Below are 25,318 nucleotides of genomic sequence, written 5' to 3' on the forward strand. Positions count from 1 at the left end.
GCACAATGTGGATAGTGCACTAAAGTGAGGCGCTACACAACAAGCCAAATGGTGCGCATGCACCCTTTCCCTTAACAAATATAGCTGCCGTGGTATATGGGCGGCCAGAAAGAATAATGTAGCCTTATAGACCGTGTAAGGGCTCATTATCGTGTGGTATGCAGGGGCCATAAATTACAGAAGGGTCATTATCCCAAGCGATATTGACCGCTTCCGAGCTCTATAAGGCTATTAGCACATAGTGGTAGTAGCACTACATGTTGGAGTTTTGGTGGAGAAGTTAAAAAGTTACTTAGTGAATAAAGTAAATAAAGGAACTCTTTAAATTAAATGTGATTTTATTTTGGAATGTTTAAATAACAAGGTTGTCTTCATAAATTAAGTATTTAAATTGCAAACTTAGTTAAACTGAAGTGGGTTTAACATAAGCATGTAGTAGGTGTCATGTAAAAGTAAACAGTTTATCAATAAGAAAGTGAAAACATATTCCCATGTCCCATGTTTAGCTTTCTCTTTGATGTGTTAAATAGGAGGTTGCCTTAAAAAAGTAAAGTCCTCCCAGAAAGGAAGCATTGTGTTGTTAGAAGCTTTTTTCCCTGTCTGCTTTTGAAGTCAGAATGCAGTCAATACCAGTATTTATTGACTGTGTTCTCAACATTCTGATGAAGTGAAATGAGGTCAATAACGATCTCCATTTGCCAATTGTGCGTAAGGGCCCCTTCCCCACTGCCCGTCTGAAAAATCTTCTTTGGATACCTCTCGCGCTTCAAGCTACTGTCCTGTCTCTTTGCTTCCCTATCTCTCTAAAATCTTGGAACGTGTGGTCTATACTCCAGTCTCGTCTGATCTAGATCACAATTCTCTCCTAACTCTAACCTAATCTGTGTTCTGGCCATTTCATTCCACCGTAACAGCTCTTCTTTCTGTCACTAATTCACCCCTACCTACAAGGCACTATAAACCTTCCTCTATTCTCATGTTAATTGATATCTCTGATTTTGATACTGTGGCACCACCATACTCTGTCCATGTTACCTTCTTTGGGTTTCTCTGGCACCTCTCTCTCCCGGTTCAAGTCTTATTTGACCAACCAGTCTTTCTCCTTTTTCTGGGGTGGCTCAAACTCCTCCCCGTTTCCTCTTGCTCACAGGGTTCCTCCGAGCACAGTCCTGGGACTCCTTTTTTTCATTACATACTCCACCCCTGTCTCCTATCATTTTTTCATTTAAGGTAGCATAGCATTTTCATACTGACTAATCCTGACTCTCTTTCTCCACTTTCTCAGATACCCTTCAACCCACTATTTCTGACTGTCTTCTTTCTATTTAAACCTGGGTGCATTCACACTTCTTACACCTAAATGCTTCCAAGGCAGACATTCTATTGTTTCCTGCCTCTACTATTCCTTCTCCAATTCCCCCTCCCTTGATCAACTTTCCTCCTGCCTCCCTTTCCTCCACATCTTCTGCCCGTAACCTAGGTGTTCTCATTGATGCTTCACTTTTGTTTTAATCACATATTTTCTAACATTGCCCGCACATGCCGTTTTCAGCTTCCCCCCCTCCCGTTTTCAGCTTTTTAATAGTCGCAAAGCTCTCTCCGTCCGCGCATTTCATGCTTGCAAGCTTCTTATCATTTCACTAGTCTTCTCACATCTTGACTACTAGTGGCCCTCCTGCTTCCCATCTTGCTCCTTTGCGATCCCTCTTTAATTCACCTATTTGCACACTTTGCAGTATCTTTCCTCGTTCCTCCATTTCCCCTTCTCTCCACCCTCTTCGTTGGTTATCTTTCTCGTTCTGCCTGCAGTTCCGTTTCCTTTGTGTCACCTTTAAATGTCTCCATGGCTTGGCCCCTCCCTGCTCTCTGTATTCTTTGTATGCCCCTGCTCGATCCCTTGGTTCCGAGTCTCAGTTTCGTTCAACTGTTCCTCAGCCTCCCTGTGCCCAATCCCGTTAAGAAACACCGTTAGATGGTTCTAATGACGATGCCAGTTACTGTAACATTCAATTTATATATAATCCAGAACACTCTGTTCTGTGGTAATCGCCATACGCGCGCTAATAAAAAAGACTTGCTTCCTGTTTGTAGACGTTTTATTTTTAAGAATATACTCTCATTTCGAAACATTGGGTTTTTACAAACTAGAAAATTGCAGCATCTCAAGAATTGTGCATAATTTAAAATCATAAAAACAAACGTTACAAATACCGCGCAGTATAAATCGGTTTTACTGGCAAAATCTAAACAGCAGGCCGCCCTCTAGAGGACTGACGAAGGAATGGCAGCTTCAGAAAGTGTTACATTTTATTGGATCGAAAGAATCGAACACGTTCTACATTCATAATTCGTACAGTTGTAACTTTCCATCACATCGCTCGTTAATTCTATTAATATATACACACGATGGATACAAATAAATAAGACATTGGTTAAGCGTAAACAGCTGTGTAAAGTACACTGTGCAAAACACCTTTTAACAATCTACATTCTATGCAAATACCCTGGCTAATTACTATCACTTGTGCTTCTTAGTTGTCTTCCATGCTGAAAGAATACGTTCATATTGTGTTATAAATATTTATATAGCTCCAGCGTACGCGGAGGGAAACATGAAAATGCATGGTACGGTGGGACTACAAAAGACAGGTAGCCTGTTACTAATGGGGGATCAGTGTAATCAAGGGGGGCGGGGGATCCGAGGAGTAGGTCGGATTAGCCTAAAAGGGAAGTGACAGGTCGATCATGGGGAGGACAGACAGAGAGCGTCTTTTAATGAAAGGACAGGCTTACAATGGGAGAAGCCTATCCTGTGATGAATGGATGGACAGAGATAGCAGGGGAGGGAGTAGAGCTGTGATGAAGGGAGGGACGGAGTTAGGAGAGGAGGTGTAGAGCTGTGATGAATGGAGGGACAGAGTTAGGGGAGTAAGGGTGGAGATGTGATGAATAGAAGGACAGAGTTAGCAGAGGATGGGTAGAGCTGCGATAAAGGGAGGGACAGAGTTAGGAGAGGAGGTGTAGAGCTGTGATAAAGGGAGGGGACAGAGTTAGGAGAGGAGGTGTAGAGCTGTGATAAATGGAGGGACAGAGTTAGGGGAGCAAGGGTGGAGATGTGATGAATAGAAGGATAGAGTTAGTAGAGGAGGGGGTAGAGCTGTGATGAAGGGAGGGGCAGAGTTAGGGGAGTAAGGGTGGAGATGTGACTAATAGAAGGACAGAGTTATCAGAGGAGGGGGTAGAGCTGTGATAAATGGAGGGACAGTGTTAGGAGAGGAGGTGTAGGGCTGTGATAAATGGAGGGACAGTGTTAGGGGAGGAGGGGTTGAGCTGTGATAAATGGAGGGACAGAGTTGCAAGAGGAGGGGGTAGAGCTGTGATGAAGGGAGGGACAGTGTTAGGAGAGGAGGTGTAGTGCTGTGATAAATGGAGGGACAGTGTTAGGGGAGGAGGGGGTGAGCTGTGATAACTGGAGGGACAGAGTTACAAGAGGAGGGGGTAGAGCTGTGATGAACAGAAGGACAGAGTTAGGGGAGGAAGGGTAGAGTTGTGATGAAGGGAGGGACATAGTTAGGGGAGAAGTTGTAGAGCTCTGATGTATGGAGGTTCGGAGTAAGGGGACGAGGGGTGGAGATGTGACTAATGGAAGGACAGAGTTAGCAGAGGAGGGTGCAGATCTGTGATGAATGAAGGGACACAGTTAGAAGAGGAGGGGGCTGAGCTGTGATGAATAGAGTGGCACATTTAGGAGAGTGGGTAGAGCTGTCATGAATGGGGGGGGGCAGAGTTAGCAGAGCAGGAGGTAGAGCTGGCCTGAATGGCGGGGCAGAGCGAGGAGAGATGGGGAATCTGTAAATAATGGCTGGCAGGTGCTGTAATGTTAGTTATGCGACGTGACCAGTTATTTCTGCAGCACCTTCAGACACATGTACTGATGAACTGGTCTGAGCACGTGCTCTTGGAGAACCCTGTCCTTCTGAGAAGATTGATAGCTGGTGTGCATCGAGAGAATGAACGTAAATCCCTCATCTATCACCCAAGTGATTACCACCGTCGGAGATGTACCATCCTGATGGAATAAAAATGTCTCTTTGTGATTACTAATCACCAGCTCACTTCATTACACCAGCAAGAGCACTCGGTTCACCGGTTCATCTGGAGGTCAAAGAAAATGTGGTCCACCCACGGTCGTCCTGCCCCGGATCCACTGTCGTCCTGCCCCGGATGTCTCTGCTCCTTCAGGCAAAACAGCACTGGAGCCACAGAAGGGCCTTTGCGTTTAGGTCCATGTCAGCCAAGTTTAGTAAGCTGGAGGTCACCATTGATCCGGATAGTGTCGATCGCTGAGAGGTTAGGAACGCAATGATAAAAATCAAAGAGCTGGTGCCCATCTACAAACACTCGAAAGCGTGGGTGTTCACAAAGTATTTCCACCTGCAGGAAAAATAAAAAGATTTGGTTTATTGTTTGAAAAGGAGGACATGCCCGTATGTGCAAGCAAAGCACTGGCACAGTATATGGTTTCTGAAGTAGGACCTTGGGGGAAGCCTCAAATGCCCTCTCATCCTCTATGGCTAGCAAGGCTTCGGTGACTATTTATTTTTTATTTATTTTTTGATACTGCACCGACAGCCCACAGGCATCAGGGGAAGGGGAACTAGGCTACTTTCTTGGTAGACAAAGGGGGTTCTAGGTGACCCTTGCTAAAGACCACAATGAGCTAGGAATGATTCACAAAGCTGAGGAAAAATCATCTAGGATCCAACAAAAACCCTTGGCTTTACTTATAGCTGCAGAGCAGATAGAAAAACCATGAGAGCAAGAAGAAACAGAGAACTAGAAGGCATGGGAAAATGCAACAAACTGGATACAGCTACAAAGGCTGAAGGAGTACAGATGCATTGAGATTAAATTGGTGCACTGTTTTATACTGATGGAATCTGGGCACGCTATGAGGAAAAAGAGCTGCCATCTTGGGTAGGCCTTCTAGCTACTGCGTGAATAGGTGGGTCACCATTTTAATAAGATGATGTCTCCATGTTGGATATGCACCACACACCACGCTTTGCCCATGCCTGTCAGCAGCTTCCCATCACAGAAACAAGGCGTCTTGCAGACATGGGGCGCCTGGAGACTGCCCTCGGGTGGTAGCGGTGTGTGGTATAAATCAACATAACATGCTGTGCCTGCAGTGCTGACACCACGAGCCCCACTGCATCATGCAACCTACGTTGCAAGATTGCGCAAGATCACAACATATGCAAGATTGCGGCCACATGTTTATCCTACACTGCAGGCACCTTACAACAAATGTCGAAATACAACAATAAGGGCGAATTTACAAAGACACCTGACCCCCCCAAGACGTCTTCAAAAAGAGAGGAAGGAAAGTTGCAACATGTTTTGACTATAGGCTTGCGGTTTTATGGTATTTATTTTGCTGCCATTTCCGTCTGTATTTATGCATATTTATTTTTCGGTCTTTTTTTGTATTCATCCACATTGATTTTTTGTCAAATAAAATAATAATTCACAGTTAGAATTGTTCTGCATTTATGTGTAAAAATCAGCAAAAATGTAAAACTTGAAGCCTTAATTATGAGCCAGCCTGCGAGGAATTTAGCTTAACGGCCTTGTATGGTTCTTAGCTGACTTGGCTGTAAGAATTACCAGCAAGTAATGACTTCATAGAAGAGCAGAAAAACAACATCAGCTCACACAGGGACATTCAGTTTTGGACAACTACACTAATCTATAACTTAAATGTTAGAGACATACTTTAGCAGAATAACAGCTTAGACCGGTGGAGGGCAATCTGAATAAACTTCTCTGTCCAAAGCGAATTCAACACTCAAAGAGGATTAAGGTGGGATATGAGAGCCATTCATCACTGCCCAACTAAATTCATTATCAAAATGTATGAAAATGACACCACCAGGGTCGGACTGGGACAAGAAATAGGCCCGGTCACCCAAATAAAATGGCCCACCCCTTGCCTCAAAAAAAGTGTCCCACCCCTCGTTGCACAGCCCTTGACCTCTGATGACATCACCGGACGTGATGTCATTTGACCCCACCCCAAAGTGACATCCCGGGAAGCACTGAAACACGACCTTTCACCCCTTGACAAAACAAGAAGTGGCATCAAATAGCATTGGCCCTAAGTACACTAAATTATTGCGAATCCAAGAAGACTTCCAAGGCCAAATGATGATAAGTTATTGTATAGCACTTACGCGTAAGCTCTTTTTTATAGAACAAATATGCATACAATATCACCCAACCTGTGCTGGTACTCATTTATCGACCTAAGAAGGATGAAAGGTTTTTTGAAAAAAAAAAAGAAATTTGAAAAAAACTATTTTTTGTTTTGTTTTCTTTTTTCTTCCAAACTGGCCCAGTCATGGCCAGAAACCGGCCCCCACTCCCCAAGGACGATTTTGGCCCAGCCACGGGCCGAACGTCCGAGGGGGCAATCCGACCCTGGACACCACCATGATTTAAGGCAACCAAAGATGGCTTCTGGAGTCTGAATCACTTATACCAGCAGGGATGTAGGGGAGAGGATCTGCATAGCAAATCTTAAGGGCAACATGCATGAGATACCATTCAGTATCAGAATCGTGATCATAGTTTATGTATTTTAATTATTCAGTCTATATTTAGATCATTGGTATTCATGAATGAGTGGGATTTTAGGTAAGAAGGCAGAGAGTTAATTGTTTGTGAGTTTGTTGGGTGATTTATTGGGTATGTGTGGTCTAGTTTGTAATGACGGGACAGGGCATTTATATGCATTGACTAAGGCAGTGTTCTGTTTAATTAGTACCCTGGCGGGGGGAGTCAGCCACTCAGGTGGCTAGGAACGCAGGCTTGAAGCACTGGTAAAAGCCCGCATTCTATCCCACCTGATGGCCGGCTCCCCTCACTGTCATCTTCACCCCACCCTCTGCTAACTTATTTTTTTGTTCCCCCTTCACACCCACCCACTTACCTGTTTTTGGCTGTGGCACTCACCGCAGCTGCACCTTCCTCCTGACTCCCTGAGGCCGCCATGGAAAGGAAAGAGGGGCTCCTTGGAGCCCTGCTTCCCTTTCCATGGCGGCCATCATGGATTAGTATCTTCCTTCCACGATACTTTAAATTGGCGCTGCCCCAGCATTTGGGATGGGTGCTAATTGCCTTATGCACCACTGGAAACACTGCAGGGGTAACGGCATGGGGCCCACGTTAACTGCCCTCGCTTCACTCAGGCTGTTAACTGGGTCCCGGTTCGTTACCTATTGGTGTTGCCCGTGGAACGGGTACATAACACCACATTAAAGGCATCAGCATCGATTTGTAGCATAATTGTACATAAACTGGATGTTCTTTGTGGTCACGTGTGTCTGTTTCTATATGTATTCTCTATACACTTCATGGGTTTATTATTTGAATATTTATTGAGATGCGTTTAATAAATGACATTGTATTGGTCATCAACTGACATGAGTTTTAATGAGTGTGCTTTTGCGTATGTACATTTTGGAGTTTATTACTTACTACTATTCCACGAAGTTAAGAACATTCTTGCCGTACAGGCTTATAAACACTCAGCCTAAGAAGCACAACAAGGATCTCCGGTTCGACACACAGCCCTACACAAATGTCACCCCAGGCACTTGAAACCCCAATCGTAATGCTCTCACGGGAACCTCACACAACCCTTGCCCCCTGGCTACACTCCTACTGCTTGGGCAGTGACTCATAGACCCACCATATCTACTGCAGCAGTTGACCCTTGTCCAGATCTCCCACTGGCCCTTTTAATGAAGCAGAAACCTAAACAGTTCATCAATAAAGGCCAGCTAAATGAAAGATCTCCTACAGTGAACGCAAATAACGTCAAAAACAGCACTGTAGGCAATGTGTTGGCCATGTAGGCAGTAAAACCACACCACCACCCTGGATTCACTCCTACCCCACAGGCTATAACATCCTAACAAATAATCGATCTGATGAAAGGGATGGAGTAGCAGTCTTAATCTATCTAGAATACCTCCAAACAACAACTGATCCCTTAAAAACATGGAAGACATTTAATAACCTGACCTACAAATGTATAACTGATCATTTCACTGTATTTACTATGCGTGTGACTTATTCTCCATCAGGTTATTAGGTGAAATTCCTAAACTAATGTCTAGAAGTGGTGCTCACTTCCTGTGGAATACCTCAAATATCCTAATTTATTTTATTTATTTATTTTATCTGTACTGCGCGTGAATAGGTGCCCAGAGGCATAGAGCTGCCACGACAAGACAAAAACTACAAAAAAGCAAAAGGCTGGTATGCGGTCAGAAAGCGAGCAGGTCAGGAGGAGAAGGACAGCGGAATTAGTTAAATAAAACAATTTTAAACCTGTGCTTAAAGTAATAGTAGCGAGAAGACAACCTCAAATCTTAAAAGGGTCCCAATATTTCATTAATCAAGTAACCTTATTAGTATGTAATCCACTGTAAAATAACACTAGCCATGGATATGACCACCAACTAGACTTACTGTTCACCCTCAACATGAACCTAACCCACACGCAACATACCCCAATATTCTGGTCAGACCACCATTTACTCTGTACTCACTAGTCGGATGAGTTGCTCCCACTAGCATAGCCAAAGTGGCAGAAAACAAAAAAGCAAAATAAATCATTCAAAGGAGGGGATAGGGTTATTTTCAACAAGACCTTTAAACCACCCTACCTCTACCAAAGAAAGAGAGAGAACATGCCAGATGGCCTTCTGAAGAAACGTTATCAGGAACTAGAAAGAATCCGGGCTATTCATGGATGGATATGACGGCCCCTAATATTCCTAGGAAACCTAAAAATACTCTTACACGGATCAGCAGATGATTTGACAGAGACTTGGTGCTCATGGAAATCAAAACCGAAAACTCGAACAGAGGGAGGAAATCTAAGAGCAAGGCATCTTCTCCAGCAGAATGTCACTCAGATGTAGGCTAACACCAAAGCCCAACGTAACTCATCGGCCATGCAGGCCCAAGACACTGTGGCAACCACCCGCGTTACCTCATTCTCCACCATCACCCTAACCCGACATAGTACATGCAGTGTCTGCCCACAAGGACTCTGAAGAATTATTCACCCATGTTCCTGCAAAAGGAATTTAAGAAAACAGGAAACACAGATATGCCATCTTTTAATAGTGGTCAGTGTCTAAGATCCTTGAAAACAGTCTCTATCGGAGCCCCCCTGAAGAAAACGAATGCCCACCCGTTAGATGTTGCTAACGTCCGCCCTATGGTCAGTATACAATACTTAGGTAAAATATTGGAAAAAACAGTCAACCAGCAGACTTACAGTGAGGAACACCTACAATTCCACAAGTATCAACCAAGATCTAGGCAGACTGAGGGTACGGATTCCACGGCAACTCACATAAGGGAGTACATCCTCAAGTCATAGACAAAACAACATCATGTTCCAGATCCTTCTACGTGTAAATGCTATTTACTGTGCGGTAGACTACACCATCTTCAATGTACTCTGGACATCCATGACTTGGCACTCTCTCCTGGCTCTCATCCTTTTTAGAACACAGAACAAAGTGGGAAGAAGTAAAAGTTCCTAAAGTAGGGAATTCACGTCCCCTGCGCTCACAGACAAAAATATGCAGCCAAACATTCAATATACGATTTTTAAAATCAAATTAGTGCCTCTTAAGGTTTCTAAATCAATGTAGCATCGGAGTAACCTTTTGATAAACATAACGTTTGTAGATAAGGTTAGGACAACATATATTCCAAGGCAATATAGATTAAGCATAACGTGTATTGATTGGTGTGGCCCAACGCATTTCGAGGGAATCTCTCTTGATCAAGGGTAGTTTTCAATGAATTCTCGTAGTTTCTATGTAGTCCTATGTACAGTAATGTAGACTTTCCAGTCACTTAATAGAGCTTCTGTTATTCCTTAAACCCTTATGGATTGCAGGTATTGCATGCAAAGTCTGATCCAGGTCTTGGCCATACTTCAAGCTGACAACTGGCTGTGAATGGCATTGAAACTTCCTGAGTAAACAGCTAACCTAGGCACCATGTCTGTCCTCTATATGAGGTTGTATCCAGTAGTTCAGGCAAGAAACAATCAGTCCCTCATATATACCCCAGGCAGTGTAAGCTGATTCTACAATTGATGCAAGTGATGGGAAACGTAATAAGATGTTCGCTGTGGCTCTTGAGTTCCAAACAAGCAACAAAGAACTTTACTTCTTTCTGTTATTGTCACCAGCACGTGTGTCAGGGCTGATTTTTCTCCCCTGCAATTTAAGATTGAATACCATACCACAAGTCACACATGAACCTATTCCAAATAGAAATAATCTAACCTAGGACTGCACTGCACAGCATTTTTGGTAGAACACGGAACAACTCTGGTCAAAACAAGGAACTTCTGATCTTGTACCCTCACCCTTTCATGAGGGGTCCCCCACGGATATGCCTTGTCACCTTGATATTTAATGACCACAAGAAACTGTAAAACTCTGCTGCTGATACCCAAATTGTTGATCAAGACTGTGAAAACAACCCAACAATTAGGTACCGGTCAACAACCCAAGCCTTGATTAAAAATGTACAACTTCTGACTTAACATGGGCCAAACAGGAATCATCTTTTTTTCCGCAGAGTGTTCCAGTACCCGGAGCTTCACCTGCCCGAAACACTGGATCCCTCAACTGTCCCATTGGTAGTAGCACAAATCATAGGAATGATCTTTCATGCAGAGCTATGCTGCATCTCATAGATTAAGATCAACCATAAGTGTAATTTTCAACTCCACATATTGAGGTGGAACCTACCAATCAGGGACCAGATGAGCCCATGGGGCTATGGTAGACCACCTGCTCTGAGATGCCAACCCATAGGGCGAGGATCCTCAAATGGAGGATCCACAAAGGCCTCATCACTATTCCTAAAGCCCCAGAATTTGAAAGACCAAATGAATGTAGGATACTTACCTCACTTCACAGCCCTTGTTAACAGGGCACATAAAGGGGATCAATCGGCAGAATGCGTTCCAGAGACTGAGGTTGCAGTAGTAAGAATAGCCCTGACTTCTGGGCACACGTGCTCCTGAAGCACACACGTTTGTACATGAAACCCTAAAAGGAAGCATGGCTCGTGACCCAATATTCTGAACCCCGTGAGCCACAACTCGAAACAGAGGGGGACATAACCTTATAACAGCAGCACAAACACAATTTGCTGAGCGAGCAGACTGTGTGACTCACCCCCACTTGGAAGCCAGAGCTTGTGGTCAAGAGAGAAGAGCTAGCAAATCCACAAACAGTTCTGGTCTATATTGTCTGATATCAGTGCTGCTAAATTGGTTTCAGGCAAACAGGAGCAGTTGTTCCCGCTCTTGGTTACATCATGCAATTACACTGCGCCTTTGCACTTAGTTACAATTGCAGGACCGTTAGGCCAGATGCATGAGCTTAGCTAACTGGAATGGAAAAAGGGTTGCACTTCTTCCACACTTCTTCTGCCCGCCTTTACTTCTTTCTATGCACTTACTCTATCAGAATTGTCCCTGGACCCAGTTTAATAGCAACAAATGTTTAACTCCCCCTCCCTCTGTTTACTTGTCCTCCCCCTCCATAACTATCTGAAATGTCATCAGGCCTAGTACGATAGTCGCTTGTTTTGTTCCTCTCCCTCCTTTCTCCTCCCCCCTCCCTCACCTCTTGTTAATCTTCAGCTCTACCAGAAATGTCGTCAGGCCTAGTACGGTAGTTGCCTGTCTGTTTCCCATTTCCTTCCTATCTGTGTTTTAGCTCTTGCACTATCTGACATGTCGTCAGGCTGAGTACCATAGTTAATTTCACATTCTTGTTGTTCATGGCTTGTAAGAATGTCATTGTACTTTCCCTTTTTCCTTACCTTGCCGTGAAGTGCTTTGAAACACATTGCGTATAGGCACTATATAAATAAACTATCATATCATGTCAATGTTAGATTCCACTAATTTGAAATATATTGCACTTGTATATTATGGAATGTGCGCATGCATTGCGAATGGTTATTATACCCACTGCCTTCCCACATTGCTTCTCCCCTAAACCACTTCCCTGTTTTGGGATTTCTTCCCTTAATGACCGACCACCACCCCGTTCCTCCCACCACCACCGTGTTAGCTGCCCGCTCCCTTGTATTGATCCCTTGCAATCTGCTTCCCTTGACTTGCACTTCCCTCTATAACTTGAAAGCACTTTGTTGCTTCCTGAATGTAGGTCAGCGCCCAAGAAAAACAATAATAATAACTATAATAATAATAATAATAATGCTTCCTTTTCATCCTGGCGCCATGAAGTGTCTGCTTGCTGCAATATGGGCAACACAAAGCACCATTAATTAAATAAATAAATGGATGTGGCATTATGGAGCCAGCTCTCGAGTTTCAGTAGTTACACACTGTTGCTTCGCTACTTGGTCAACCCTACACCTTCCTCATTAATTAATATTATTTAGTTGTTATAATGCGCAGCACGCCGGCAGGTCTCAGAGCGCGAAAGAAGAAAGGCATATCGAGGGGAGAAAAAGAGATCCAACCAGGGATAAAGCAGAAGGAGAAACAACACTAATCATTAGACTTAAAGAAGTATGTTTTAAATGCTTTCTTAAAGCTGATATTGCTGTGTAGGTTGCCAATGTGGGGGGGTAAACTTGAAAACAGGCCCCGCCAAATTCTTTTGGAGCTGATCATCAAAGCACTTTCGAAGAACGTTTTCTTGGAAGATGGGACGTTCTTCCTCCAAATATGTGGAACATCTATGGGGGCTGCATTTGCCCCTAGTCTGGCCATATTATATATGGCACTGTGTGAAGAAACATATGTTTGCGGGTGCAAATCCTTTTTTGCCACAAGATAAAACATGGAAGCGTTACATAGACAACATCATTTTCGTATGGCAAGGTGACCAGGACAGTTTAGAAGAATTCCACATTTGGCTCAATGACAGGACCACGCACATACAGTTGACCATGTGCAGTAGACTGACCTCCATCAACTTCCTGGACCTTACCATGACGAGCAATGAGGGGAAAATATACTGCAACCTGTACAAAAACAGCACTGATAGGATATTGACAGTTACCACCCTAAGAACTCAAGGAAAACCTTCTGTATGGACAATACTTATACATTTGCAGGAACTGTACCCAACTTACGGATTACCAACACCATGTAGAAGACTTAGAGAAAACATTAAGATCCCAAGGGTACCCTAAAAACGTTTTTAAAACTCCAAAACGAGAGCACCAAGAGAGAGCTTGTTGACACTGAGAAACAAAGAAGCAGATTACAACATTCTTGAGTGTGTAACCACTTTGGGTCCAGATACCAGCAAAATAAGATCAATAATCAAGAGGTTTGGGCTGTTTGTACAAACCAGTATGCCAGGAGAAGCACTGCCAAGTATGGCACTCAAGAGATGTAAGAACCTGAAAGAATGCCTAAACCATTCCAGGATGAAGGAACAGGAAACAAGGAGTACAATGTGGAACCTGAGAGAAATAGTAGGTCATCAACTGTGCAGCACCTGTACAGTATGTAGATTTACCAGAAGGATCAAAACCTTCAAAATAGGACAGAGGGATTGGGTTCTGAAACATTTCACCAACTCTAAGATCAACAGAGTCATTTACATAATCCATTGCTCATGTGGACTATGATACGCGGGACAAACAGCCCGCCCTGTGAACAAGAGGATCGGCGAACATCATTCCAATATCAGCTGCAGGACACACAATGCCCCTCTAGTCATGCACTACATTGAATTCCAACATGGACCAGACGACATCAGGTGGTGGGTGGTGGATGTAGTCAGCACCAGTACCAACGCCACCAATGCTGTTCTATACAAGGAAGCATGGTGGATAGATAGGCTTCAAAGCAAAACCACAGGCCTAAATGAAATGACACCCACATTTAACTGAAGTACATTGGGTTCACTTCCATTATTCTCTGCACGACACTTAGGATCAGTGTGTATGACTATGGCTATCTCAGCCCCACCCCCAGTGACACGCATGCTTCAGAGCCACTGGACAGGCAGGAAGAATATAAATTGAGACTCTGTACCATAGGAGCACTTATACTCCTTGGACTGCCCCTGGTCCTGCAGTCCCCCAGGCACATTTTGATATCAGATGTGTTTCTGTTTAGGAATAGGACAACAGCATATCATGTCCCCACAATACACCACACACGTTGCAACACATGTGCTGCACCTTTACTAAACTTTCAGAGATTCTGCAGATATCCTCACTTCGCCTGCACAAGCAAGCTGTTAAGACATGGAGCATTCCCAGCCCACCTGTGGGCTGCCTAGCACCTTTCATTGCAGGGCATCACATGCGTGGGCCTCCCGTAGTAAATCTTCATTTGGCTTTGCCAGTGAAATTTTGCTTACCCGCACTCGCAGTGGCTTTTCACCCACGATGGCGATTGTGTGTCCTCAGCACTTTTGGACTACACTGTTAACTCAGGGCATGCACACTCAGCCTTGAGAGCCTCCTCACTATACTTACCCCTCTCTAAGATGGCCACCGGCATGGAATCACTTTGCAATTCCATCTGTGCACGCGGGCCACACGTGTATACTAGCCGTTGCTACAGCAATGGTTTTCCCGGCCTCAGCTTGACTTTGCCTAGCAAACGGCCACATCGGACTGCGTTGCTCCAAGCCCCACAGCACAGCAAACTCCAGCAGCTTTGGTAAGCAATCCCCCACACTTGAGGCACCCTGCATGGGTGCACACATCTGATACTATGCACTCTGCAAGCCTATGCCAATAGCATCTCTTTCTGCCTCCTCTCATTGCAGCAAGCGTGTCATGTGCAAACCATGGCTGTTCGGATGTGAGCACTCTGACTGCCCACGCAGCACAGGCCCCCAGACCTGATCTCCTCTTAAGGACACCAAGCAGGTTATTCTGCCCTTTCGACTATTCGGGACCACTTAACTGCATATACCTTTCTGCAATGGCCCTTCTTACTCACGGCTTCCCATTATTACTATCATTTCTTTGCAGAGGGCTGTGAGGCAGCACTGCATCCGGAATCTTTCCCGGAATCGGATCAAGTCACTTCCATTCCGCCAGTACTAGAGGTTTTTATTACCTTTTGCCTCTTCCATTACTGTCCTGTTGCACACCACCCACCTATGAGGCATTCTTCACATACCTACGTTTGTGTCTTTCTTCACAGACCATCAACCACAAGTGTGTTGATTCACACGGGAGCAACACAAATGTTTCCGTGCCCCTGCAGCGAATCAGTAACCAAGGTTACTTTGATCTCCAAGGTCAGTCTCCTAGGGGCTGAGCAGCAGCCGCCTCCCGGGCCCCCTCGCTCACCTCTTTTTTAGAATCTTCATGTTTATATCACTGTTTTAAACAACATCAGCAACCATGTTAATAGTAATTACACTGTTTGGTGCCCCCACCCCTAGGTTCCAGCAGTTTAAGTGTCCAGAAGAAGGCATATAAAATCACCTTTTGCCGAAACATCTAATGGAAGGTCAGAATCACAGATATTGAACCCTGTCCTAGCTACGTACTAATGATCAGTGACATCGACCAGTAACACTCCTATAAGAAATGTACTAGGAGCACAAAATCTACATGGACAAGTCAAACTAATGGGTACAGTCCACAGTATGGACACACAAACCAGATTACACTTGAATGGCTACCAATGCACACCTGTTATGTACTAATGTCTTGTCCATGCTCTGCACACACACTATGAGATGTAATAAGTGTTTGTTGAATATGTCTGTCTGTTTCATTACAGGCTTTTCATGTTTTGTACAGTCCACCATATTTCTCTGTATTTACTGATTTTATGATTGACAAAGTATGCGACTGTCAATAGGAGCAAGAGATTTCTGCTGCTGCGTTCCATTTGTTTCTAAATATTGTTTTCTGTTTTTTGTCACCATATATAAACAAACATCGAGGAAATTATGACGCTTGAGTTTGAGAAATGAAAAATATTGAATAAACAAAAAGGAAGAGGCAGTTAAATAACGGAACATTAATTGTTTATTGTGGTCAGCAAATTAAAGCACAGCTTGTCCACAAAGAGTTTGGTTATTGGGGTACCCTATGTAATGTAGTATTCTCCAACCCCAGGTCCCAATAGAGAGGGGATTCCCTTCTGTTACAATATTGTAATAATCGAGCCAGGAGTCAACAAGAGCTGTAGCCAGCGATGAAACGTGATGAGACGATAGGTACAGCTTAATTTACCTAAGCAGCTTGTTAACATAGGCACAGGACGATTTGACATGCAACACATGTTGCTTCATGCTCAGCCCAGAATCAAGGATGATGTCCAGTGTTTTCACAGTGGAGATTACTAGGATGACACAGCTAGAAATGGTAAAATTACTATATCTTTAGACAAGCTTTCTTATTCGCTGACTGGAGCCAACGATCACAAGGCATACATTAGTTTTAGAAAATTGATTAGCAGAGTTTGCTAATAAAAATGTTCTTGATTAGCAAACAACCCATTTGATTAGCAATTTTGTACTAATATTTGGAATGTCCCAGAAGTTATTTGTACCCAAGACATAGAATGAGCATCAATACAGCATTTTTTTGTACCGATGAGGTAAGACATTACTGAGATGAGTCAGGCCTTGCAAATTCTTTAGTATTTCACTAGACCTGCAAGTCAAGTAACTTAGTTTACCTAATCGAATAAAGAGAAATGCATTCACCCCTTGGCAACGGATGACAAAAATGTAAATGTGCTTTCTGTAAAATGGTGCATGTCACCACAAACCCACTTTGTTTGGCACTCTGCTGCCACCCAGAGGCCAGCCATGCACAGTGAATCTTTTATTTGACATTTACTGCAAAGCAAATGCCAAATATAAGTTTCAAACACCCCCTGCAAATGGTGCTCGCCCTTCATAAAATCTACTTGACTAAACAAGTGGGCAAGTAGACTTCACAAGCCCTGGATCAGTGTCTGCAAGATGTAAAAGGTTAGAGGCATAAATGGACAGATAAATAAATAGATATTATAAAAGGCTTTGAAAACTGTTTGACCAGCTCTCTCCCGCAGGTGCTAATATATAATGTAATCATAATCATAAAGCAAAGTGAACTCTGGAGGCTAACTACAGTGCATGGTAGTGCAATAGATCTGTAGATATACAGACTGAAAGGAACTATTGATCACTACTTTGTGCAAATATCTAGTTAGCTTTGTGTATTCATTATGTAAGAGGAAAGAAAGTAAGACAAATCAGAATGGATGGAGTATCAGGCAGAGAACTTGGCAAACTGGGTAGAATATTGTAGTTTGCGGCCATCTAACTTTCAGGGTAGCTGATATAAAGCAACAGGGTAATACAATAGAATATCAAGAGGTATGGGACCAGCTCATGGGCTGAGCACCAGTTGCACAGATGTATGCAACCAGCAGGTTACAGAACTAGGTTTGCCATCAAAAGCATTTGGCTGTGTGATCATGCACTTTCGCTGTAGTGTTCACTCGTCAGTGTGATGCATCTTCCCCAACAAAATGAAATCTAGTTGACACTATGAGATTTAGATACACTCACCTAAACTTTACTGTAAAGCATGGAGATGATGCAGTGCTTTACATTAGAAATACTGTAATTATGCATTATTTAACCGTTACCATAGATTTCACGAATACCATTTTACCTAATGAGATTTCACCAAATGTATTTGACTGAAAGTGGTATATGTGTAATGCATAGTAGGTGGGGTGAGGGCTAAGGGTATAGGTTAGAGTGGGGAGGGATGAAGGGGGATGCAGAGCTCTCCCCCCACATTTTATTTAAAAAAGTAGAAAAAGTAAAAAGTTAATTTCGTTTTTCGCTGACACATACATCCTTATTTAACAAATTACATTTTTAGGAATGGAATTACAAGACGTTTTTTAAAAAAAGTTTGCACTGACACAATATAGTCAGCTCTGTAAAAGTATAATTTGGTTTCTTCTGGTTTGCAATTATTTGAAAATGAAAAACTAATTCTTGCCTAGCACCCACACGCAGGCCTTTGGCAGTTAGAGTGGAGGAGATTATTACTGCTACACTCGCTCCATTAGCCCCTTTGGATTAGAGTATAATTTCTGATTCCATTATTTTTTATTGCATTATCCTATTGTTTTTGTTGTGGCTAAAGCCCTAAGGCCTTGAACTTGAAGGTCGAAACATGTGTCAATTAAAGAAAACCAAAGACATTTGCAATAGACTGTTTAAATGGTGTTCTAAACAATTCATCATTAGATTCTTGTTAAGCATTATTTAGGAATTGGCGCAATTGGGGAAACTTTTTGATTGCGATTTTACATAGCTCCGTAGGGTTTGAAGCTATCCCTTTTCCATTTCATTGCAGCCTATCATTGCTGACTTATATCATTAAGTGATTTATTAGATTAAGGGTTGAATAGCACAGTGGTACACAAGCCCTTACTTTTGCTTATTTACAGATTGCAGGGTCAGCTGTGCTTGCATTGATCATGGTAATTTAAATAGCCAGCTTTGCTACACAAGTGTCAATTTTATTAGCAAAGCTACGGAATTGCATAGCAAATTGCTATGCAACACTGCTTATTTTATGCATTGGATCATTAACTCTGTTTTTTCCTTGTTGAGAGCCAAGGAGTTGTCTGACATCCAATCTTGAATCAAATTATAGGTAATATTGATGAGTCAGTGTCAAAGTCTCCCGATAACTCAACGACCAGCTGAGTGTGTTGGTGTAGTTAGTTTACTTAACATTGACGATATCCAGCAGGTCGAAGAGAGGACACATGGAGACATTGAAAAAAGATGGCAAGAGTCAGGCACTCTGCGGAACGTCACAAGACAGTAGCTCTGGGAGGGCCTGGAATCCACCAGTGGCAACTCCGGCCCTTCTAGGACCAATAAATGAGGCAAACTACGCGATGGTAGATTCAGAGCAATCAGAGCAATCAATCAATCTACCTAGTCCCTCAAGCAATAAAGAATGGTCGACCAAGTCGAATGCAGCAGAGAGGTCTAATAACATAAGCAATGCAACCCTACCGCTATAGACAATTTCCGCCAAGTTGGCTCGCAAGTCCAGCATAGCTGTCTCTGTGCCGTGCATGGTACGAAATCCGGACTGGTGAATATTGAGGAGACTGTTTTTGAATATGCTCGTGGAGCTGTAGATACATGGCCTTGTCGAGAATTTTCAACAAGAATGGGATGTAGGTGATGTGTCTGTAATTACCAACGTCCTCTGGATCCAGGGTGGCTTTTTTCAGCACCTGAGTGATGCCGACCTCTTTTATAATCTCAGGGATGACTTAGTTGAAGAATGAAGAGTTGATAATATTAGCAATTAAGGGTGAAAGGCAGGAAATGGAATCTCTGATAATCATTGCAGGGCATCCATCATCAGTACATACTGTGGGTTTAAGCCCATTCACAATGTCAGTCAGGGACTCTAGGGTCACAGGGTTCTGGATACATTCTGGGGCAGTGTTGGGGCCTCCTTGTTGGGTGTATGCCTAGCGTTGTCCACTAAATTAAGTGTGCAATTAATAATAACAGACTGATGGTTCTTAATTTTAGCAGAGAAGCGATCTTGGATTCTTTGGCACCATGAATTACTTGGAAGGACTATATTTGCAGTACTTTTATTGCAATCTAATTATTTTAAGATGGCAAAGAGTTCTTTTTTATCGGATTTGGCATTAATGATCCTTTGTTCAAAATTCAGCTTTTTTGCTGCTAAGATGGCTTTTTTGTAAACAGCGTCCACCAGATGAGAGGTGGTGAGGGAATGGGGGCCGGGAATTTTCCTCCATTGTCTTTCGGGAGTTGTTTTGAGTTTTCTACACTTTATGATGTCAGTAGAAAAACACGATCTTCCTGCAGCTTCTGTTTTTAGTTTCATTTCAGTGATCAGAGCTAGCTTAAGAAATTCCTGTACCAAAATGTTTGGGTCCTTGGAGGCAGAGCGGGGTGAAAGTGATGAAAGTACAAGGTCCAAGAAGTCTGACCGGAAACTCTTTTGAGGTTTCTAGTTTTAATTTCAAGTCATGGTTGTAGGCAAACCTTTTTATATGGGGTCGGGAGAAGGAGATCAAGAAAAATGAAATGGTGCTCGGACCATGGACATGGGGTAATATAAAGAGACAGGACCTGAAGATTATGGCTCTTTATGTGTGGCCTGTTTTATAAGTTGGTGAAGCCCAATAGTCTGAAGGGAGGTAACAAGAGAGGCAGCGGTGGAGTCAGTTTGTTGTCATCCCACAAGTTGGAATCTCCTAATAGTTTAGTATGTGCAGTGGGTTTGGTGAGGTTCCCAAGCACAGTGAGTAATTGCTCTTCAAATGAAGGAATACTCGACGGTAAATGATTATTATATTAATTGTGTTGTTGTCGTCAATCTGTAATTTAATTGCAAGATGTTCGCAGCCATCCAATACAGTTGTGTGAAGGGTGAGGAGGTGGAAGGAGTCGAAGAATAATAGCAACCCCGCCTCGTCTACCCTCTGTGCGGTCCAATCTGGTGATTTGATAGCCAAGGGGTGTTGCTAATACTACTGCATGATCAGTAACAGTATTAAGCCAGGTTACGGTGGGACAGATCATATCTAGATTATATGTTGTCAGTAGATCCACCACTTTGGCAGAACAGGTGTTCAATAGAGCAAGCTTAATTCTTTTATTAGGGTCTGATATATTACCAGCAAGGGTAGGAGAGTCAATATCTCTGTGTACAGTGTCAGCGACCCTCTGAGAGACTGTGGGATAAAGGTGAGTTTTGTGACCATCCTTCTTACGATCTACTTGTTCTTCTGGATCTTGAATATCATTAGGTTTAATGTGGTTTAAAAAAAGGTGTAGGAGAGGGTATTGTGTTATTATTTGCTGTGATGGAAGATCTGGTTTCCTTGCTGTCTAGCGCGTTCTCTGGAGCGGTATGGATAATGGGCAAGGAAAGACAAGAGAGCAGCGTTACGTTTGTGCCAGCGTAGTATGCTGGCGAAATGCAAGGAAGCGCATCAGGGCTCAAGGGAAGCTGGGGATGGTCCCAGTTTACCTTTAACGATTTCAATGGCCTGGGGGTGGAGGGGGTGCATAATAAGGAGGGGCAGGAGATACTCACTTAATAGGCAGCCCTCACAGCATGGACCAGCCCAGACCAACTGGTCCATAACGCGCCTGTGGTGCCTGCCCCTTTAAGGGCACACGTGCGGCAGAGTGACGCAACTCTGCCGCGTGTGCTTGTAATAAACGGGACATTGCCACAGCTGCGTTAGAGCAACCGTGGAGCCCGGACAGCAAGCATGTCTCTGTGTATGCTCTGTGGCTGGGAGAGATCACGGGGGTCAGAGGAGCATTCTGGCCATACATAATAGTAGTAACAAGTTGGGGGATTGATCCGGCACAGGCGGTGAAAGAACGTGGAGGCATTTTATCCAGTTTTCATGCCACGGAGCTGGCGAAGCCCATGCGGTCGGCTGCCATTTTGTCCACGCAGTGGTGAGGGTTGCTGTGTTGAGGGGAATTGTCCCATTGTTCCTGGCTGTTTGGACATTGGTGGAGGGGGCTACTATGATTGCAAGCCCTAGTAGTAGTGGAAAGTGGAAAGTGTCTACACGCCCACTTTTTTGACATTCTGAACTGGGTGCCAGGAGAAGCAGTTCGTGACTGTGTGTTTTGGTGGGAGGGCAATCATCAGAGCTAGCCAGAAGGGGAGTGTTTGTCCAGCATCATCCCGCTCAATATTTTAACGCAGTTTGTCTGAAAGAGGCCATCTGTGAGTTGCAGCTCCTGTGCTCTTGTGGGGTGCTCGTGCACTCACCACCATGAATGACCAGGATGCCAGTGCAGGAGCCCAAGCACCAGTGGCAGGACCAGCCGGTCCAGTGAGTGCGCGAGCGCAGGGACAACAGGGGGCGCTCAAACCAATGTCCGGGTTTGATATTTCGGGGGCCCCGTCAAGCCAGGTGGAGGCTCTGGATAGATCGTATCGACATGTACTTCCGGGCCACTGGTGAGATGGATGGGGACAGTAAAGTGGCCACACTTCTCTACTCAGCAGGACCAGTGGTGCATGAAGTCTTTTAGTCTCTGACACCTGCCGATGCATCATACATGGTGGCCAAGAAGGCACTGCGCAAGCACTTCATGCCGCTGGCCAACGCGGACTATGAACACTTCATGATGTGCAGTGCTAGACAGAAGGACGATGAGTCTCTGGACACTTTCTATGGACGGTTGCATTGGATGTCCCTGTCGTGTGCCTGGGAAAATTCCTAAACAATGATGAGTAACCAACTCATACAAGGCTGTTCATCTGGAAAACTGCGCAGACAGGTGTTGCGGGAACCGGGACTCACGCTACCCTGCATATTGGATCTCGGCCGATACCAGGAGGTGTCGGAGGTGTGTGCCTCAAAAATGGATGCAACAGTGCATCCAGGGAAGACTGAGGAGGCATGTGCTGTGGGCCGCGGTCAAGGCGGAAGAGGGGCACGATGTCCAAGTGGTGGCCAGCGTGACAGAGGGGCTAGAGCCCTCGAAACCTGCATAAAGTGTGTGTATGATCTTCCGCACCGTGCAGAGTACCCGGCGCGGGGGAAAGCCTGTGGACGTTGTGGGGAACTCGACCATTATGCCTGTATGTGCAGGGCTCCATTGCCAGTGGTGGTACCAAGGGGGCTGGTATTGGCAGGGTTCTTTAGGGCACAGCGCCTGCCCACCGTCTCCAAAATAGACCAAGGGGAGGAGGGTGTGCCTCACAAAGATGAAGAGGATGAGGAGGAGAATATCTTCTTTATCTCTAGTGTCAGTGCGCTATGTGCCACCACCAGAAGGCAGCCATGGTGCCTTGTGAAAGTCAATGAGTCGACAAAACCAGTGTTGGTGGACACAGGGACATCAGTCAATGTAATGGCCAGGGTGCACTATGATGCCGTTGTGGCACCGCCCACATTACAGAAGCCCAGGGCGCGCATATTCACTTTTGGGGGTGAGCAGCCTATCCCATTAGCCGGGGCATTTGTGGCAAATGTTGAGCATGAAGGGTCGTCAATCAAGGTCCGATTCTATGTAACAAGCATGAGCAGCAACACTCTCCTGAGCTGTGCAGCAGCAGAAGCGTGTATGTGGAAAACGTGCAGGGGATGCTTGTGAAGTACATCCTACTCTTTGCGGGAATAGGCCGGATGGCCAGCAAACTAGTGAGGCTGTACATTGACGAGTCAATACAACCAATTGCGCTCAAGCACCGCAGAGTCCCATGCCATGACAAAGAACTGGACAGCTTGGTGGCACTGGACATCATTGAGAAGGTGGATGGACCGACCCAGTGGGTGTCTCCAATAGTCATCGCTAGGAAGCCAAATCAACCTGAGTCAGTGAGAATTTGTGTAGATATGAGGCTCCCGAACAAGGCCATCAAGCGTGAAAGACACAGTATGCCCACAATCGATGACATCCTTGCGGAATTGCAAGGGGGTTGTTTTTTTCAAAGCTTGACCTATGGGCAGGATACCACCAAGTGGTGTTGCATCCAGATTCAAGGTACATAACCATCTTTACCACACACTGAGGCCTCTACAGATACAAGAACCTAAGCTTCGGGATGTCTTTCGCGGCTGAGGTATTCCAAAACATCATTTGTGGGGCCCTGGCTGATTTGGATGGAGTCCTCAACGTCAGTGATGACATCCCGGTGTTTTCGAAGAAGGAGACGGAACACATGGAGAGGCTAGTGAGAACTCTGAAACGGCTGCAGGCACTCAGACTGACCTTGCATAAGGTAAAATGCGAATTCCTCAATAAAGTTTTTCAGGTTCGTATTCAAAGAGGGAGGCGTGTCACCTGACCCCTGAAAGGTCAAAGACATTGTGGAGGCAAGGCCTCCTGAGAATGTGTCTGAAGACCGAAGCTTCCTGGGGATGGTCACCTACTGTGGCCGATTCATCCGGAACCCAGGTCTGAGCCCCTGAGAAGTCTCACCAAGAAAGGGGCAACGTGGCAGTGGGGTTCGCTCGGGCAGACCACGTTCGAAAATGTGAAGGGAGCGCTGATGGCGGAGGACACCATAGTGTTTTTCGATCCATCGCTGAAATCAGAGATGGTGGTGGGTGCCAGCCCTTTTGGTCTGGGTGCAGTTCTCACACAGACAGACAATAATGGTGAGATAAGGCTGATCGCCTACGCGAGCAAGGCACTGTCGGAGACATAGCAGCGATACTCGCAAATCGAGAGGGAGGCCCTGGTAGTCTTATGGGGGTGTTGGCACTTTCGCCTGTATGTGCTGGGACGGCCGGTGATGGTGGTAACTGACCACAAGCCCCTGCTGCCGATCATGGCTGGCTTGTCTTCCAAACCTCCAGCTCAGATTGAGAGGTGAATTCTGGCACTCCTGGAATATGGGGTCTCGTTGGTGTATCGGCTGGGCAGTAACAACGCTGCAGATTATCTGTCTAGGCACCCCAGAGGCAAGGTGGAAGGACATGGAAACATCAGCGGGGAGGAGGCTTATGAAAATGTGAGGCTGATTGTAGAGGCGGCAATCCCAAACTTGGTGCCTCTCCAAGAGCTGATAAAGGCGGCAGCAGAGGACGAGTGCTCCATAATACTGAAGCGGCCCTTGAGCAAGGGTCGTGGAGGTCGGTGGTGGACACGCTGCCACAAAGGACCCAGAAGGCGTGGTCGGCGCTTGAACAACTGTGGAGAGTTAAAGATGAACTGACGTTTGTTGAGTCAGGGCTATTGTTCTGGGGTGTCCGCATAGTGATACCAATGTGCAAGGTTCCACAAGTCATGGAGCTAGCGCACCAGGGCGATCAAGGAATTGCAAAAACTAAGGCACGGCTATGACAGAAAGCATGGTTCCAGGGCCTTGAGAGAAGGGTGGAGGAATTTGTGTTGGCCTGTGTGTGGTGCCAGGCGGCTGCCCCAGCACCGAGGGAGCCCCTTATTGAGACGATGCCTCGAGGAACGAGGCCATTGGAAAACATCCATGATGACTTTGGCTCCACGTGCCAGGACCCTCATTTCCTGGTGGTGGTGGATGAGTGGTCGCGGTACCCTGAGGTCGAGTTCAGTGAATTGGTATCTTTTGACAAGGTGGCCGTGGCCCTAGAGAAGATGTTTGCCATTCCAAGTAGTGACTTGTCAGACTGGGAGGGAAGTGATTAAAGGGGTGTTTTATTTCGGGTGCAGTGTAATGTTGGAAGTGTTTGTATTTACCCTCTGTTGTTGTTTGTTAT

General features: G+C 44.9%; 1 protein-coding gene across 1 annotated transcript in view; it reads right to left on the reverse strand.

Moving 5' to 3' along the window:
• Window positions 1-2,078: 2,078 nt before the first annotated feature.
• The window catches only part of LGALSL (galectin like), a 41,333-nt gene continuing 18,093 nt past the window's right edge, over window positions 2,079-25,318 (reverse strand). The window contains exon 5 of the mRNA XM_069608180.1: window positions 2,079-4,434. Within this exon, the coding sequence (XP_069464281.1) occupies window positions 4,291-4,434 (144 nt within the window). The 3' untranslated portion in view covers window positions 2,079-4,290. The remainder of the gene's footprint in view (window positions 4,435-25,318) is intronic.

This window comes from Ambystoma mexicanum, chromosome 4q, assembly GCF_040938575.1.
Source record: "Ambystoma mexicanum isolate Mex_15411 chromosome 4q, UKY_AmexF1_1, whole genome shotgun sequence".
Taxonomy (NCBI): Eukaryota; Metazoa; Chordata; class Amphibia; order Caudata; family Ambystomatidae; genus Ambystoma; species Ambystoma mexicanum.